Raw genomic sequence first — 16,774 nt, forward strand, 5'->3', positions numbered from 1 at the left:
TTTAATGTAAGCCATTTTTATTACATCTTTATAAATAACCATGCATTCTTTCAGCCCTGTTTTCTGTTTAATTTCCCAGGGGAATGTAACTATGGTGGGAGAGTAACAGATGACAAAGACAGGCGTCTTCTCCTGTCACTTCTTTCCATAGTCTATAATAAAGATATAGAACAGGAGAAGTATAAACTTTCACCTGAGGATGACTACTATATACCACCACATGGACCATACCAGGTAGGGAAATAAAGGACAGAAATTCCTTCTAATAAGTCATTGAGTTTATATGTGAACTTTTAAGAATAAAAATCTCAGAGTACACTGCTGTGTATTATTGTGTACAGGAAACAAAAAAATGTTAGATCATAAAGAGTGTCAGAATGTATCTTTATATGCACAGAATACAGACTCACCAGTTTTGAACTGGCACTTAATGTTCTGATGCAACTTGATGAGAGATGTGATGATCTTACAGTGTTCTGTTTCCTATAAATGAAAATGATGCCACATCTGTGCAGGTTTTCTATTTCAGGGCCATTGTGGTGCTGCAAAGCTGGGAAGGGTCAGGCTGCAGAGACACTATGCAGGGGGACTCTACACCTCCTGCAGGCCCTTTTTATCACGACAGCATGGTTTGCCCAGGTCTAGCTCTTTCGACATTTTAAAATATTGCACTTGGCTCCTGATCTCAACAGCGTAATCTGAGTAAGGCTGGGGAGTTCATTAGCTAGTATAGAAAATTAGATAAACTCAATACTTACATGAGGACTGCAAGATCAGGTCCTAAATTAGTTTCTGAAATATTCAAAGCTTTTGTATTTGTCTGCTTGGATTATGCAAAGCAATGATTTTTTTAGTTGGGAATTCATGTGTTTGAACATGACCAACTGTGTATTACATTCTCATTATGTTCCATTAAAGCTGGGCTGTACTTACCGATTGATAAAAAATGTTATTAAATACACATTTTTGGTAACTACATGTTTTCCTTGCAGTCTTACATTGACTACTTAAGAAGCTTACCAATTACAACACATCCAGAAGTGTTTGGGCTTCATGAGAATGCAGACATCACTAAAGATAATCAGGAGACCAACCAGCTTTTCAGTGGAGTGCTTTTGACTCTGCCTAGACAAGTGGGTGGAGGTGGCAAGTCCCCACAGGTAATGGGGATTGGGGATCCAAACAATCCCCTGTCAAGGAAGCATCTTAGGGAGGCATTCTTAGTGCATCATTCCTTATGGCTTAGAGGAGTCAGCCACTTCCACCTCTGACTACTGGGCCAGGAGTGGGTTTGAGTGACTCCTTGTGGATTCAATCACCTTTATGGGTAAAGGGCTCACTAAGAAAAGAAAGTGGTCTCCCTCTCAAAGGGACCAAATTGAAAGTATTTAATAATCAAGGTTGAGAGTACACATAAAGCAATGCTGGAGATGTCCCAGTCTGATGGGTTAATTCTGTGCAGCCCCATTTGATTGAGTAGAACAAAGGAACTTACTCAGATAAATGGAGGCTTGGATAAATGGTTTTTTTCCCTGTATTCCACATATTTTAATAGTGATTAGGCCTTTTTTATCATCACCACATTGCAACTGTGACAGTGATAACTGAAACATACAATTGATTATGCTCCTGGACTCAGATTCCAAGGCAGTTTCAAAATATGGAATTTAATTTCATTGAGCAAATCCTGATCCTGGAGGTTTGTGCTCTGACCTGGGCTCCTCACCCACACAGCACTAGTCAAATCTCCTTCAGCAGAATCTCTGCTCAGACTTGCCCTGGGCACAGAGTCCATGATTCTGGGAAGTGACCTCAAGGACAGTCAGGCAACGTAGGCCCATTAGGGCCAAAGGTCTCCTTCCCCCAGAAATCAAGGTGTTGTACCAGGCCTTTTCTCTCCTTGCATCCTCCTCTCAACACACACGCATATTGCTTCCCTCAAGGTGCTTAACTGCTAGGGCACAGATTGTCCACTGTGCTTCCCTTTGGCTGCTCCATAGGCGTTGCTGCAGTCTCCGGGCTGCAGTAGCCTGGGTGACTCCTGTGGTGAAGATGCAGGGGCCAGAATCCACAGAAGGCCAGCTTGGGGAAGATGAGTCATTTCATGTGCTCCCCACCCCCTTCTGCAGGTCCACAGGCCATGATCATGGAGGAGCTGGGGAGCCCCTTTCACACCCTCTTCTGCTCTGTGCCGATAGTCTCTCAAATCAGTCAGGCCTGCTCAGAGCTCCCCAATAATGTGGGGAACAGGGCCTTTGTATATTATCTATAAATAGCTATACAAATATTCAGTGAAGCAAAAGTATATGAAACAGCAATATTTGAGGAAATCTGTTTTGTAAAAAGCAACAACAACAAAAAAAAAGCCATTTGAAAAACTTCCTCATTCTCTGCACATTCTTGATTTCAGGAAACTGTTGAAGATTTGGCACGGGACATCCTGTCCAAATTACCAAATGACTTTAACCTGGAAGCAGTAATGAAGAAATACCCAGTGCTTTATGAGGAGTCCATGAATACAGTTCTTAGGCAAGAACTTATCAGATTCAACAGGTGGGGCCGCCTGTTTTCTTTGACTTTACAAAAGCTGAAAGGTGCTAAAAGTTCATGATCAGCACCAGGTCACAAGCTTTAGACAATTGCAAGCATTTTATAATAAACTTCTTTTACAAAAGCTGTTTGAGAGCAGATTCAAAATATTTGAAAGCTGCAGCAAACGACTTCCTGATGGTCAGTTATCTGATAGTAACAGTTACCTTTTAGTCACTGCTAACGTGGACCAGATGTGAACGAGTGATGATAAAGTGAAAGACTACATATCTTATTACGAATCCTCTGAGTCATTCAGTCCCCTATATTCCCAGCATATGACAATATTTCAACTCATATCTAAAGTTTAAAGCTATGGTTAATTAATTTCCCTGGTCTATTGTAAGTTTTTCCTAGAAGTTAATAGCCAAAGTATAGTTTTGGTATTTACATATACAGTGAGAAGTTTCTCAATACTCTCCAGTGCTTTCAGTCAATGGCAGTCAGTGCATAGAATTCAGTTGGCTTTGGACCAGAGGTTTAGTGAGTAATGAAATGGCAATCTCCCCTTTATCTGCAGGCTTACAGAAGTTGTTCGGAGCAGTCTTGTCAATTTAGGCAAAGCTATCAAAGGTCAAGTGTTGATGTCGTCTGAACTCGAGGATGTTTTCAACAGCATGCTCGGAGGCAAAGTACCACCAATGTGGGCAGCCAAATCCTATCCATCGCTGAAACCCCTGGGCAGCTACGTGTCTGATCTTCTTACACGTTTGGCCTTCTTCCAGGTATACTAAAACTGGTGTGGATCCATCTCAGGGACCAATGTGTGAAAGCTGAATGAGAGGATTTACTTCAGTTTGGGTTACTTAATAATTCCCAGATAGAGCCAGTTTGTGAACTTCTTACACACATTCACAAGCAGTTACTCATGAGCAATCCTCTTGAAATTATCCATGCGAGTAACTGCTCAAAAGTGTGAATAAGGACTTCACAATCTGGCCGTTACTCTGTAGTGACAATGTACAATTTTCAGCTTTTTACTTTAAACTTTTCAGTAGGGAGAAATGTTTTACATTGTGTTCAGCACCAAGATAGGGTTGAAAAGTTTTTACAATCTAAAGAAATAAATGTTTTGGGTTTTGCTAATAAATATATCTACATATATATATATTTTCATATTTAGGAGTGGATCAGCGAAGGGCCTCCCAACGTATTTTGGATATCGGGATTCTACTTTACTCAGTCCTTCTTAACAGGTGTTTCACAGAACTATGCTAGAAAATATACCATCCCAATTGATCATATTGGATTTGAATTTGAGGTAAAAATATGTGGAGGAATTTCATTTATACAAACCATTTACATGTGTTATGCGAAACGAACAAAAACAAGCTAACATTTTACAGACAAGACAATGGGGACATGTTAGGGTGTCAGTGTGAACCTAAGTCACTTTAGATTTACACCAGTGTAACAGAAATTGGAATCTCATAGACTCATAGACTTTAAGGCCAGAAGGGCCCATTGTGATCATCTAGTCTGACTGCCTGCACATTGCAGGTCACAACCTCACCCTCCCCATCCTGCATTAGACCGATAACCTCTGTCTGAGTTACTGAAGTCCTCAAATCATGATATAAAGACTTCAAGTTACAGAGAATCCACCATTTATTCTAGTTTAAACCAGCAAGTCACATGTAACTCATGCTTTAGAGGATGGCAAAAAAACCCTAGAGTCTCAGCCAATCTGACCTGGGGGAAAATTCCAACCCCAAGTATGGCGATCGGTTGAACCCTGAGAACGTCGGCAAGACCACCTAGGAAAGAATTCTCTGTTGTAATTCAGAGAACCCTCCCCATCTAGTGCTCCATCCCCAGCCGTTGGGGATTTTTGCTACTAGCAGTTGCAGATGGGCCACATATCATTGTGGCAATCTCATCATACCATCCCCTCCATAAATTTATCAAGCTCAGTCTTGAAGCCAGTTAGGTTTTTTGCTCCCCTTGAAAGACTGTTCCAGAACTTCATTCCTCTGATGGTTAGAAACCTTCGTCTAATTTCAAGCCTAAACTAGTTGATGGCCAGTTTATATCCATTTTTTTCTTGTGTCAACATTGACGCTTAAATAACTTGTCTGCGAGTCTTGAGTTTTCCCTTGAGCCTCTTCTCGCCTTCCCTCCATCATCTGCTCAAATCCCCCTTTTAAACTCAACCATAGTGTTTACCTGCATCTCCAAACCTTGGATTGTCTCTTCCATCAGCTTTGGCACTTCATTCAAACAAAACACTTTTCAGGTACCCACTCCAGGATAATGTACATCCTGCAGCTTCCACATCCAGTCACCTTCACTGTCCCTTCCATTCCTTGGGTCACTACTACTGCTGCCTCAGTAGCTGTCATAGCCTTCCTGCCTAAGCTCCTTTCAAGAAAAAGAAAAAGAAAAACACAAAAAAAAAACCCCAACAGAACACAACACCCCTCCCTTCCCCAAACTCCTCTTACAAACACCTATTCAAACTCCCATTTCCAGTTCTGTTTGCTAGCTCCTGTGCCGCTGCTCCTGGCCCAACATCTCAGCCCTGGTGAGCTTACAGCCTGCGGGTCCCATTCTTACTGCCGTCAGCATCTACTCTGTGACCATACTGGCTGGAGTGGGAGACTGTTGTCTGGGGAGTCGGGAACTGATGTGGAATGCTACAGTGGAACTGGGTCCTTGTCAAAGAGGGAACGCTTTTCATGAACAATCAGAAATAGATTCTGAGGCTGCAGAGACCACAGTGCCTATAGAGCTTTCAGAGGCCAGAAGCACCGGAGGCTATTTTTCTACTTAATTGATCCCTTAGCTAGGAGACACTAGTTTGAAAAATATTAGAGAACTAGTGAGAAGAATGAATGCTGAATGGAAAAAACAGGATCTTGGAGCGATAAACTGGTAATAGTTTAAGTCAGGGATTCAGGGCTATTGGGATTGCACAGAAAGAGGTGAAAATAATGAGTCCAAAGAACATTATATACTTATCTACCATAATGAGCAGACTGTGAAATACTAAGGCCTGGAAAAATACATTATCTTTAGAAGTATTGTTGTGGATTCTCCATGATTTTGATCCTACTATTCATACTGAAGTCAGTTGCCAGAGCTCCCCTTGACTGCAGTGGTGCACAATCAAAGCCTGTGTTTGAGACTTGCCACATGCTAGAAAAATGGCCTTAAAAAACTATCTTGGTGAGTGCTCTGAAAACAAACCAAGGGAAGCACAAATGAGAAGATGTCTCGGTCACATATCTTGTGTGCAAAAATGGGGATTTATTACAATCACTTCCCTCTGAGGAAAGTAGCCGTCAGTGTTTGAAGGAACTCCTGTTAGTAGCAGAGGATGCACATGATTGAGCGTACTGTTTGGGTTTTTTTGCTGTTTGCCTCCCTGCTTTTGTTGCAGGAGTATTTAGCCTGGGCCCTGTTCGGGTTAAGTGCCATTAGTTTCTTCTTTTATATTTTGGCAGTTTTCCTTTGGTATCTTAATTGTGTGATCACCAAGACATCTTTTTGTTTAATTCATTCATTCTTATCATAAGTTCTCTGAGTAAAATTCATGCCTCTGCAGAGAGCCAGCACAAGACCTATGCACCACTTAAGTCCTATTTCGAGGGCTTAAGTGGCATTTAATTAGTGCACAGGCCTCATGCTGGTCCTCTATACAAAGGTGAAGTTCACCCCCTGTGCATACAACTATACAAATGCCACTAAAATGATGGAAAACTCGGTAATACATACGATTTTATTTAAGCATATTTGCCAGTAATATGAACAAAAGATAGATTGGGACTCCTTAAGAACTGCAGGACGGGGACACCAGAGAAGCATGTAGGGCTTGATCCAAAATCCATTGAAGCCAAAGAAAATGTCCCATTGACTTCATTGGGCTTTGGATCAGGCCCTTAATCAGCTATCTGAGCACCGCAGATATTATGATTTCACTGAGTAAATATATTCTGGATATAAAAGGAGACCAAAACCAATTATTTAATCATTCCAGGTGACAAGACAGGAACACAGCTTGGAGGAAATGCCAGAAGATGGGGCATATGTGAAAGGACTTTTTTTAGAAGGTGCCCGTTGGGACAGAGAAACCATGCAGATTGGGGAATCGCTTCCAAAAATCCTTTATGATTCTATGCCTGTAATTTGGCTGAAACCTGGAGAAAGTTCAGCATTTCTGCATGAGAACATTTACTCATGCCCTGTTTACAAGACAAGTGCAAGAAGAGGTACCTTGTCCACTACAGGGCATTCAACTAACTTTGTTCTCTCAATAGAGCTCCCTTCAGACCAGCCTCAGCAACACTGGATAAATCGTGGTGTGGCAGCACTATGCCAGTTAGATGATTAAATTTACGAACTTCAAGATACCTGAATTTTATAATTAAAAGACACACTTCACGCTCCTGTAGCTGCACTTCTTTTTTACATCAGCATTTATTGCTGATTTTTAAACACTTCTACTTCCTATTTCTTTTGCTTTTCAGCCAATTTGCATTGGTAGGGGGAGGACTGATTAAAACAAAACACTCCAAACAAAACCCTGTTACAAAGACTTGGGCCTTGCTGTGCTGTAGATCAAAGTGGGCAGAATTCCCAGAGAGAATACACACTGTACAGTCCACATCATTCTGACCTTGTGTAATCCTGATAAACAGAAACCTTCATGCAGTTTGGTTAGCTTGCCCCCCATTAGGGTTGCCAACCCTCAAGGATTGTTCTGGAGTCTCCAGGAATTTAAAAATAATCTTTAATTAAAGATTGTCATGTGACAAAACCTCCAGGAATACATCCAACCAATATTGGCAACCCTATTCCCCACTTATGAACTACAGGCCCAGACCTGCCAAATGGGGTTTTGCCATTGATTTGAAAGGAGAGCAGGATGGGGCCTAGATGGCTGCTTAATCTAAAAGAGATATAGATGCTGTCCTCCTGCAACCATTACTCATAAAAATAGGCCTTACTGGATCTGCCTACTGCTGTGTGGGCTCCCTATAGCTGGTCTTCCCTTTGCATGCATGGCCTTGTACGCCCTAGGAACGTGGAGGTTGGGGAAGAGAAGAGACGGGGCTAGAGTCTTCCCCCAAACAAACAGAACAGGCCTTACAGTGGTATAAATTGTCATAGTTGCATTGTGGAACTATGATAATTTACACCAGATGATGATAGGTCCTAGAATTTCAGCACAAGCCTCTGTGTCATGGTTTTCAGCATGCCCAAGGCATATGCTTGCTACAGCATGTTTAAATTTTCAGTTTCAATATAATTTAGAAGTATCATTCAGAGTGCTGTTCTATTTTCTCTTTGTCTTACCTGACCATACATGTTCTGTGTGCCTAAGAGAAAGGCAGTAGAGTGTCTCCCTGTACTTTACCTCCTCAGCCAACCCTCTCATATGATTAATTCATAACCTGATTATATATGGTGTTTGTTTAGAGCCTCTCATCAAAGGAGCTCAAAGTACTTTGCAAACTAATTAAAAATAAAATAGTGCTGTGCATCTTCATAGAGCTACACAGTCATTAACTAATTACTCCCCACAACACCCTGCTGAGATAGACCTGGGATCTGTGATGGGTGTGTACCCACCCCACACTGGGTCAGAAGGGGTTAATGAGGGCATGTGGGCGCAATCAGCCTGCAGTAGGTGTTAAGCCTGGAGGAAGGAGTGAAAAGGCCTGAGCCTAGCTCAGTTAGGCCCTACGGCAGAAGGAGAGCAGATTGCTTAGTGAGAGAAGCCTGGGGGAGTCAGAGAGCTGGGCGGGCTAGCTGAGCGACGGAGCCTCTCTACAGGAAGGTATGTTTCAGAACTGACATGCTGGGAGCCCATGAAGAGACTGAGGCAAAGCCTAAGGTAGAGCAAGGAAGTGGTCTAAGGGGGCAGCCCTTGGGCAGTTGGGCCTTGTCTGCCTATTCAAGGGTCTCTGGACTGAAACCCAATAGAGAGGGATGGCCTGAGTTCCTCTACCAGACTGCTGAGGAAGGAGGAGCAGAAACTCCTGCTGACAAGGAATAAGGACTACTGTACCCCCCATCCCCCGTATTGTAGTGGTGGTGGGGAGGGGAAGAACTAATGAGTACAGACTTGGACTGAAGGTCCCATGTGAAGCTGACAGTTGTGTAGGACTACTGGTACCCCAGTACGTGTGGGACTCTGACCTGGCTGGACAGCTGAATCATAACAAGAAACACCACTGGGCCAGAACAGCTGTTCAGCAGGGAATGCTAAGGTAGGCGCTCCAGATATGCCATGCCCAGTCCCCGGAGGGTGTGCCGGTTGGGGAGTTGTATGCTTTTTCAGGGAGTTTCTTGAGCAAATGCTGTAGTTTCTTTTGGTAACTCTCAGTGGGATCAGAGGGTAATGGCTTGTAGAAAGTGGTGTTGGAGAGCTGCCGAGCAGCCTCTTGTTCATATTCTGACCTATTCATGATGACAACAGCACCTCCTTTGTCAGCCTTTTTGATTATGATGTCAGAGTTGTTTCTGAGGCTGTGGATGGCATTGTGTTCTGCACGGCTGAGGTTGTGGGGCAAGTGATGCTGCTTTTCCACAATTTCAGCCCGTGCACGTTGGCGGAAGCACTCTATATAGAAGTCCAGTCTGCTGTCTCGACCTTCAGGAGGAGTCCACCTAGAATCCTTCTTTTTGTAGTGTTGGTAGGGAGGTCTCTGTGGATTAGTATGTTGTTCAGAGGTGTGTTGGAAATATTCCTTGAGTCGGAGACGTCGAAAATAGGATTCTAGGTCACCACAGAACTGTATCATGTTCGTGGGGGTGGAGGGGCAGAAGGAGAGGCTCCGAGATAGGACATTCATTTGCAAATTGGATACTATTAACTTAGGCTTGAATAGACTGGAAGTGGCTAAGTCATTATGCAAGGTAACCTATTTCCCCTTGTTTTTTCCTACCCCCCCCCCCCCCAGACGTTCTTGTTAAACCCTGGATTTGTGCTGGAAATGGCCCAACTTGATTATCATACACATTGTAAGGAGAGTGATCACTTTAGATAAGCTATTACCAGCAGGAGAGTGGGGTGGGGGGAGAGAAAACCTTTTGTAGTGGTAAACACCCATTTTTTCATGGTTTGTGTGTATAAAAAGATCTTTTGTACTTTCCACAGTATGCATCCGATGAAGTGAGCTGTAGCTCACGAAAGCTTATGCTGAAATACATTGGTTAGTCTCTAAGGTGCCACAAGTACTCCTTTTCTTTTTGCGAATACAGACTAACACAGCTGTTACTCTGAAACCAGGTTTATTTTATTAGGAAAGAGCCCGTTTGGAAATGTCTTTCCCCCCAAAATCCTCCCAACACTTGCACCCCACTTCCTGGGGAAGGTTTGATAAAAATCCTCACCAATTTGCATAGGTGAGCACAGACCCAAACCCTTGGATCTTAAGAACAATGAAAAGAAGCATTCAGTTTCTTACCATAAGAATTTTAATAGAAGAAAAAGTAAAAAAGAATCACCTCTGTAAAATCAGGATGGTAAATACCTTACAGAGTAATTAGATTCAAAACATAGAGAATCCCTCTAGGCAAAACCTTAAGTTACAAAGAGACACAAAGACAGGAATATCCATTCTATTCAGCACAGCTTATTTTCTCAGCCATTTAAAGAAATCATAATCTAACGCATATCTAGCTAGATTACTTACTAAGTTCTAAGACTCCATTCCTGTTCTGTCCCCGGCAAAAGCATCACACAGACACCTTGTTTCTCCCCCCTCCAGCTTTGAAAGTATCTTGTCTCCTCATTGGTCATTTTGGTCAGGTGCCAGCGAGGTTATCCTAGCTTCTTACCCCTTTACAGGTGAAAGGGTTTTCCTCTGGCCAGGAGGGATTTTAAAGGTGTTTACCCTTCCCTTTATATTTATGACAGTATGGTATTGCCGCCCTTAATTCTGCACTCCTGCCTGCAGAGCTGGGCCCTCAGTCAGCAGCTGCCACTTTCCGGCCACCCAGCTCTGAAGGCAGGAGTGCAGAAGTAAGGGTGGCATGGTATGGTATTGCCACATTATGTCTATGCTGCTGCTAGGGGTGGGATGATGCCTTCAGAGTTGGGCACCGGGCCAACAGCTGTTGGTCACTGGCCACCCAGCTCTGAAGGCAGCGCAGAAGTGAGGGTGGCAATACTATGACCCCCCCTAAAATAACCTTGTGACACCCCTGCAACTCCCTTTTGGGTCAGGACCCCCAATTTGAGAAACTCTGGTCTCCCACGTGAAATCTGTGTAGTAGAGGGTTAAAACACACAAGACTGGATTTCATGGGGGGAGACTGGATTTCATGGTCCATGACATTTTTTCATGGTCGTGAATTTGGTAGGGCCCTAAACATGGGTATTTGATGCAAGTGCTTTTTATTCAGTATTACGGAGGCACTGGTCACAACTTCATAGTTAAGACTGAAGTTCAATTTTGCACTTGAAGCAGGGTGGGGAAGAGGCAGTATTTTTGAAACCTACACACACACGCTTTGTGTACAGAACTAAATTTCTGAGGATTACAAGTAAATCAATGAATTGATATGACTTTAACTAAAAATTGGGTCCTGAAATTTACTATGTATATCAGTCTTCTTTGTCCAAGATGACCTTAATAATGGAATAACAGACTCTTGAAACTGTTCATATAGTTAAAATTAACTGAAATTTTGTGCATGTACTATATTTGAATAAATTAGGTTGCAGTTAGACAAAAGAATTATGATGAATAACCTAATAGTTACGATTATATGCCATGAACACTATTAAGTCAACTGCTCAGGAAACACTTAGTGAGACATTGTGATATCAGAGGTAACATAACCAGTCTCCACCCTTCCTCTACAGTAATTTGCAAGCAACAATTCTATGGGTTGTAATAAGTCAGTAGCATGAGGGAAGCTGGACCCATGTGTTGAGAATTCTTATTTATGGATTATTAGTTTGCTCAGCTGTCTCTGCTCTTTGGATTCTGTAGTTGCAGGCTGCGTTGGGCTTGAAATGCTACCTGTGGCACAGCTGCAGTGACTCCAGTGCATAGCAAGGCAGCACTGCCAGGGGAAATGAGGCTGGATGGAACACAGGAAGAACCCTTAAAACACAGACATTGGGTCCCAATGACTGGGCTTCCCCAGCCCCCTTTAGATAGGGCCAGTCTCATTAACACAACCCAAATCAGTAAGTCCATTGCAGATTAAGAGCCAGATTCACCAGTATGCTTCAGATACTTTCTCCTTCTTTGGAGATGCAAAGTAACTAAACCCAGTTTAACTGGTCAGTAGGCTCTGCCTGTTTTTCAATGCTCGAGTTGAGTTGTGAATCTGTTCTTAAGGGTTAAAATTAAATGTGATTTAAGGCTGATACCACAAATCTTCAAATCATTATGCACACTGCAGGTAGCTTTCCTCCTTTCTTGTTTAGTGTTTATGTATCCAATTTTTTAATATACATCTCATTTAACTATAGTGTAATTATAGAGAGATCTCTTGCGAGCTATAACATTTCTTTGCTGATATTCCTTGTGAACAACTTCCTTGCTGTTGTTAATATTCTAAATAGATAGTGATCTTAGTTGATCTGTGAGAGGAGGCATCTCCTAGAAAAGATTAAACTTGGTTTTGAACAAGATGTATTTTAAAGTTTTCTGTAAGCTTTTATACAAGTGTGACCAAAATGTTTGGCTATGTAGTAATTCCCTAAAGGGGTGTGTGTGTGTGTGTGTGTGACTGTGTCCCTTGCAACATTCTCTTCACCAGAGATTGGGAATGGCTGAGTTAATTTTGTTGGGGATTACTAGGTTACTAAAAAAGCATGTGATGACTTTACACTGGGTTTCTCTTCCTGCTCGGGAGAAGGTGATGAAATTCTCCTTGTGGGTATATCTGCCTGTGAGGCATTTTCTATCGTATTCTGAAATTCTGCTTTGCATCCTTCTTTTGCGAGTTGTGACATAGATAAGTCAGCACTATCTAGAGCTGCATGGAGAATGACAATTTGGCATGGCATTAGTCCTAAAAACACGTCTTGGCAAATGTAAATAAAAAAGAGAACACCACAGTTAGCCGGGCAGGATTTACTTCTGTGGTTAAGCCAGGACAAGACAGATCTGCAGATATATCAAGTTCCTAGTAATATTAATGATTAATACTAATGTGTTTGGTGTTGGGACTACTCCTCAAACCATATCCAGATTTTCCATTTCTCAGTCAGACTCACATTAAACAAACCACAAAGAAATGCCTGTAATTACTGCAGAACACAGATGCCCAGCCCCAGTGATCGTTCTTGGATGCATTTCAAAGCAAATGAAAATTAAATGAGATGTACGCAATCGAAAACTCAAGGAGTAGCTATGCCTTCACCAGAAATGGCACAGATGATTTCCAAGCTAGTGTTCCTGAAAGCCAGGCACGGCCAGCAGCTGAAAACTGAACCTACCAGTTTCTAATCAGTACAAAAGGCCATTTCCGAAATGAAGTGCCATCATTGTTGCTCGCCAAACTATTTATTGGGCTGCTAAAGGACAAAATTCCCATGCACAATAGTGAAAATGTAATGGAGGTTCTTTCTGAAGTAAAGTGCCTAATGTTAAATTGCATGGCGCTGGCTTTCCATGGTGCTCTTCTGTCTATGGATAATATGCTGGAGTCTTTGGCTAATGAATCCTGTCATTAACATTCTTGCAGGTGAAATCATAGGTATAGGGAAATAAAGTAAACTTTCCGTTTGTGCAGAGCAGCAGATTGACCCACTGGCATTTAGTTCAAGTCTTCATTAGTTTTATGCATGTGACAAAGCTGAGATGTGGTTTGAAATGACCCAGTCTCTGTATGCAGATCCAAGTTTTACAAAAATGTGTACAAAATTGTGTGCCCCAAAATTTGAGAGTACAAACTTAGAGTTTAGGTTGAGTTCAAGTTTAAAAATACGTCCCAGAGAGGAGTGTTGAAATCACCTTTATTTCCCCTGATTCTACAAAGGTAGTTTGGGGAACAATCTTGCATTAGATCAGATGAACTAATAGTCATTTCCATCTCTTATTTCTATGGGCTTGTCTTCACTGTGGGCTATATTGGTGCTGCTGCGATCGATGCAGCAGGCATAGATTTAGTGGGTCTGGTGAAGACGCGACAGGCATCATGATGGGAGAGCATCTCCCATGGTGTGGTGTGGACACCGCTGTAAGTCTGTCTAAGCTATGTCGTCTAAGTTACATATCTTACATAACTTTACTAGCATAACTTAGATCGACTTACCTCGTTAGCGTAGACAAGGCCTATGACCCTCTCCCTGGAACAGATTAAGCTGTTGCTGAAGCTTAATAGGAGTTCTTCATTCATAAAAATGTAACTGGCCATATACTGTAAGTGGGTGCAAGACCATTTGCTTATATGATGTAGCACCCATTTACAAAAGGAATTAATTTGGTTTGATATGTCATTAGTTATAGCCTTAGGAGTGATGGAGTTAAAGGAATGACCAATGTAGAGGATGTTACTTGACATTCAAGGGCAAATGTCATGCAAACAAATTGCCACTGCAGTGCCCACAAGTTAGCTCATCAGAGTATTCCCACAGCTGACTCAGGTCCTTATTTGAAGGAATGTCAAATTACGCTGGCAGGGGCTTTTCTATTCCAATTCATCTCCTGAAGGTTGTGATCAACTGAAAAGCATCCGGCTTTACTTGAAGGAAGTCACAGAAAATTAAGGAAACGATGTGTGCTAACTGGCTGTGTCCCGTGCAGGGCAAACACTACTGAAAAGTCAGGATGCTTTAATTAAATGTATGAAGAAGCTGTCCAAGGGAGACTGTATAGCAGTGATTTTTCAACCTTTTATTCATTTGTGGACCCTTAAAAATTTTCTAATGGAGATGCAGACCCATTGGGAAATGTTAGATATACTCTGCAGCCCCCCAAGGGTCCATGGACCAAAAGTTGAAAACTGCTGTTCTGTGGTAACAACCACCTTTCACAGACCCCCCCCTTAGACACAGTTTGTGGCCCCCCCAAGAGGTCTGCAGACCACAGGTTGAAAACCACCCCTATATAGGAATAATATATTGTACCAGTCTGTACATGTCTTGTCAAAGAACTCTATGTTGCACTTTGGAAAGAAAACTGAGGGCTTTAGAACTCCAAATTGGACACATTTTATAGAGGACAAAGGGCCTGATGGGAGCTGAGGTCATGCAACACCTTGCAAGACTGTTCTAGTAACAAAATCTGATCCTGGGAAAAGGGGGCTAATAAACTTCCACAGAGCGGGAAATGCGCCTGAAAAATGACACAAAGCAAACCCCCCAAAGTTTTGAAAAGCACTTTATTGAAAACATAAGTTCTCAGTAACTGGCAGTATTAATGTAACGTGGGTGGCTGGAGCTCTTTTAATGAGATCATATTCATGCTGTCTCAATATGCTAAATGAGAGAACTGGGTTAGGGATCACGGTGCTAGAAATACTGTGGCATCATTATGATACAGGGAAAAACTACAAACCTGGAGACTTGAGACCAATTTATCCCTGGTGTAAATCTATTTATGCTGCCTTTGAAGGAGTTGTGTCAGGTATGGATCTAGCTGTTGCTGTTCAAGAGTATAATCCAGCTACTGTAATGGGAATTGGATCAGACCTTGGTAGATACTGTTGAGACCAGAGTGAAGTGGGAAGAGCTAAAAACCTGAGGCTATAGGGAGCCTGCCTCTACACAAGGGAGAAAACCACAGTAAGGAAATTCTAGAATTTCCCAATCGGACTGAAGTTTGCTAGTTTCACTGCCCAACCAGCGTGATGCCATGTGGGTCAGGCTGACACCAGCCACAGTGCTGACTGTGAGAGGGGATTTAGCTTTCACTAGATGTCACAGGTATTTGGAAAGGAAACACCCAAATTCATAACCATTTACTATCTTAAAACACATCTGAATGACTTCATGATCATCATTCAGTTTGAGTTACGGGACTTTCAGTCAAATGAGTTGGATTTTCATCAGTATTACTTTGTTCCACATAACGACTGTTTTACATATTTGTTTTCTCCCTTGTAACAGAGTGTTCTACCCCTTTAAGTGCCAAAATCTGGCACTTAATTAGTCTGCCCTCACTATGCCTGTGCAGGGTTGATCTAAGAGGAGGGAAGTCCAGCAGGGAAGGGCTGACTGGAGATGAGAGCACAAGGTTTCATGGGGCCTTAGGCCATAGCAAGTGAGGGGTCCCTTCCCCACCCCTTCTGCCTGTGGCCCAACTCCATTCTGCCCATTCCCCTGCGGCTCTGTTCTGTTTCGCCCCGCCCCCCCCCACACTGCCACCCTGCAACTCATTTGCTTCTTTCTGCCCCCACCCACTGCAACCCCAAGTCTGGAGAAGCTGTCTCCCCTCCACCCTGCCGCCAGGGCAGGGAGTGAGAGCTCCCTCAGCCCTGAGACCATGGCAGGGAGCTAGAGCTCCTCCAGGCCCAGGGCGGTAGCTGGGGTCCAGGTGCTGGGACTTCCCCCACCACCATGTGCTTCTGCCAGGACTGGGGTTCTTGACTCATACCGCGGTCCATCTGACCCAGTGCTCCTGCTGGGGGTTGGGGCATAGGAGTGCCCATTTTTCCAGGGCCCCCCAATTGGCCTTGGCCCCTGGGCATGGGCCCCGTCGGCCCACTGGCTGATCGGTCACTGTTGAGGGGAGATATGAAAAGGAGCCTGGGATGGGCAAAAGCTGAGCCCACAGGGAGAGCAGAAGAGCACTTTAATCAGGAGGGAAGACAGGAGCAATACTGCCTCCAAAAGGGGTGGCCTTCGGTATAGGACCAAGTCACTGCAGCAGCTTGTTAGGCATTGGTGGCTAGGTGGAGTTGTAGAAGACCAAGGGGAACTTGAGGCAGACCTGCTGCCACACCCCACTGCATCATGAAGGGGCACTTCAGGGCAGTGTATTTTGCTACTCATAGATGTGACTTTGACTTTGTTGGATGAAATTCAGAAACCCATCCCACAATGTTATTTCAGAGTCTGGTCTCTGATTCATTTCTGTAATGTTCTGCCCCCATCCCTGTGTGTCATGGGTTTTCACCCCACATGTTCCCAGCAGCAGATACTTACTTGGCACCAGCTGTGGGGCATTTCCCAGCTAATAATTACTGAGGAATAACTGTCCTTATGGACTAGAGGCAGAGAGGAGGAAGGAATCTGGCTATCCAAACCAGTTCGTTATCCTGAGAGGTGCCC

General features: G+C 43.2%; 1 protein-coding gene across 2 annotated transcripts in view; it reads left to right on the forward strand.

Annotated features, from left to right (window-relative positions):
* Positions 1-12,187, forward strand: part of DNAH3 (dynein axonemal heavy chain 3) — a 104,687-nt gene extending 92,500 nt beyond the window's left edge. For both annotated transcript variants that reach the window (XM_048867021.2, XM_075132719.1), the window contains exons 57-62: positions 80-234; positions 993-1,160; positions 2,411-2,553; positions 3,110-3,314; positions 3,713-3,850; positions 6,569-12,187. In XM_048867021.2, coding sequence (XP_048722978.1) covers positions 80-234; positions 993-1,160; positions 2,411-2,553; positions 3,110-3,314; positions 3,713-3,850; positions 6,569-6,922 — 1,163 coding nt within the window. In that variant the 3' untranslated portion in view covers positions 6,923-12,187. The remainder of the gene's footprint in view (positions 1-79; positions 235-992; positions 1,161-2,410; positions 2,554-3,109; positions 3,315-3,712; positions 3,851-6,568) is intronic.
* The last annotated feature ends 4,587 nt before the right edge of the window (positions 12,188-16,774 follow it).

This window comes from Caretta caretta, chromosome 10 (assembly GCF_965140235.1).
Source record: "Caretta caretta isolate rCarCar2 chromosome 10, rCarCar1.hap1, whole genome shotgun sequence".
NCBI lineage: Eukaryota > Metazoa > Chordata > Testudines > Cheloniidae > Caretta > Caretta caretta.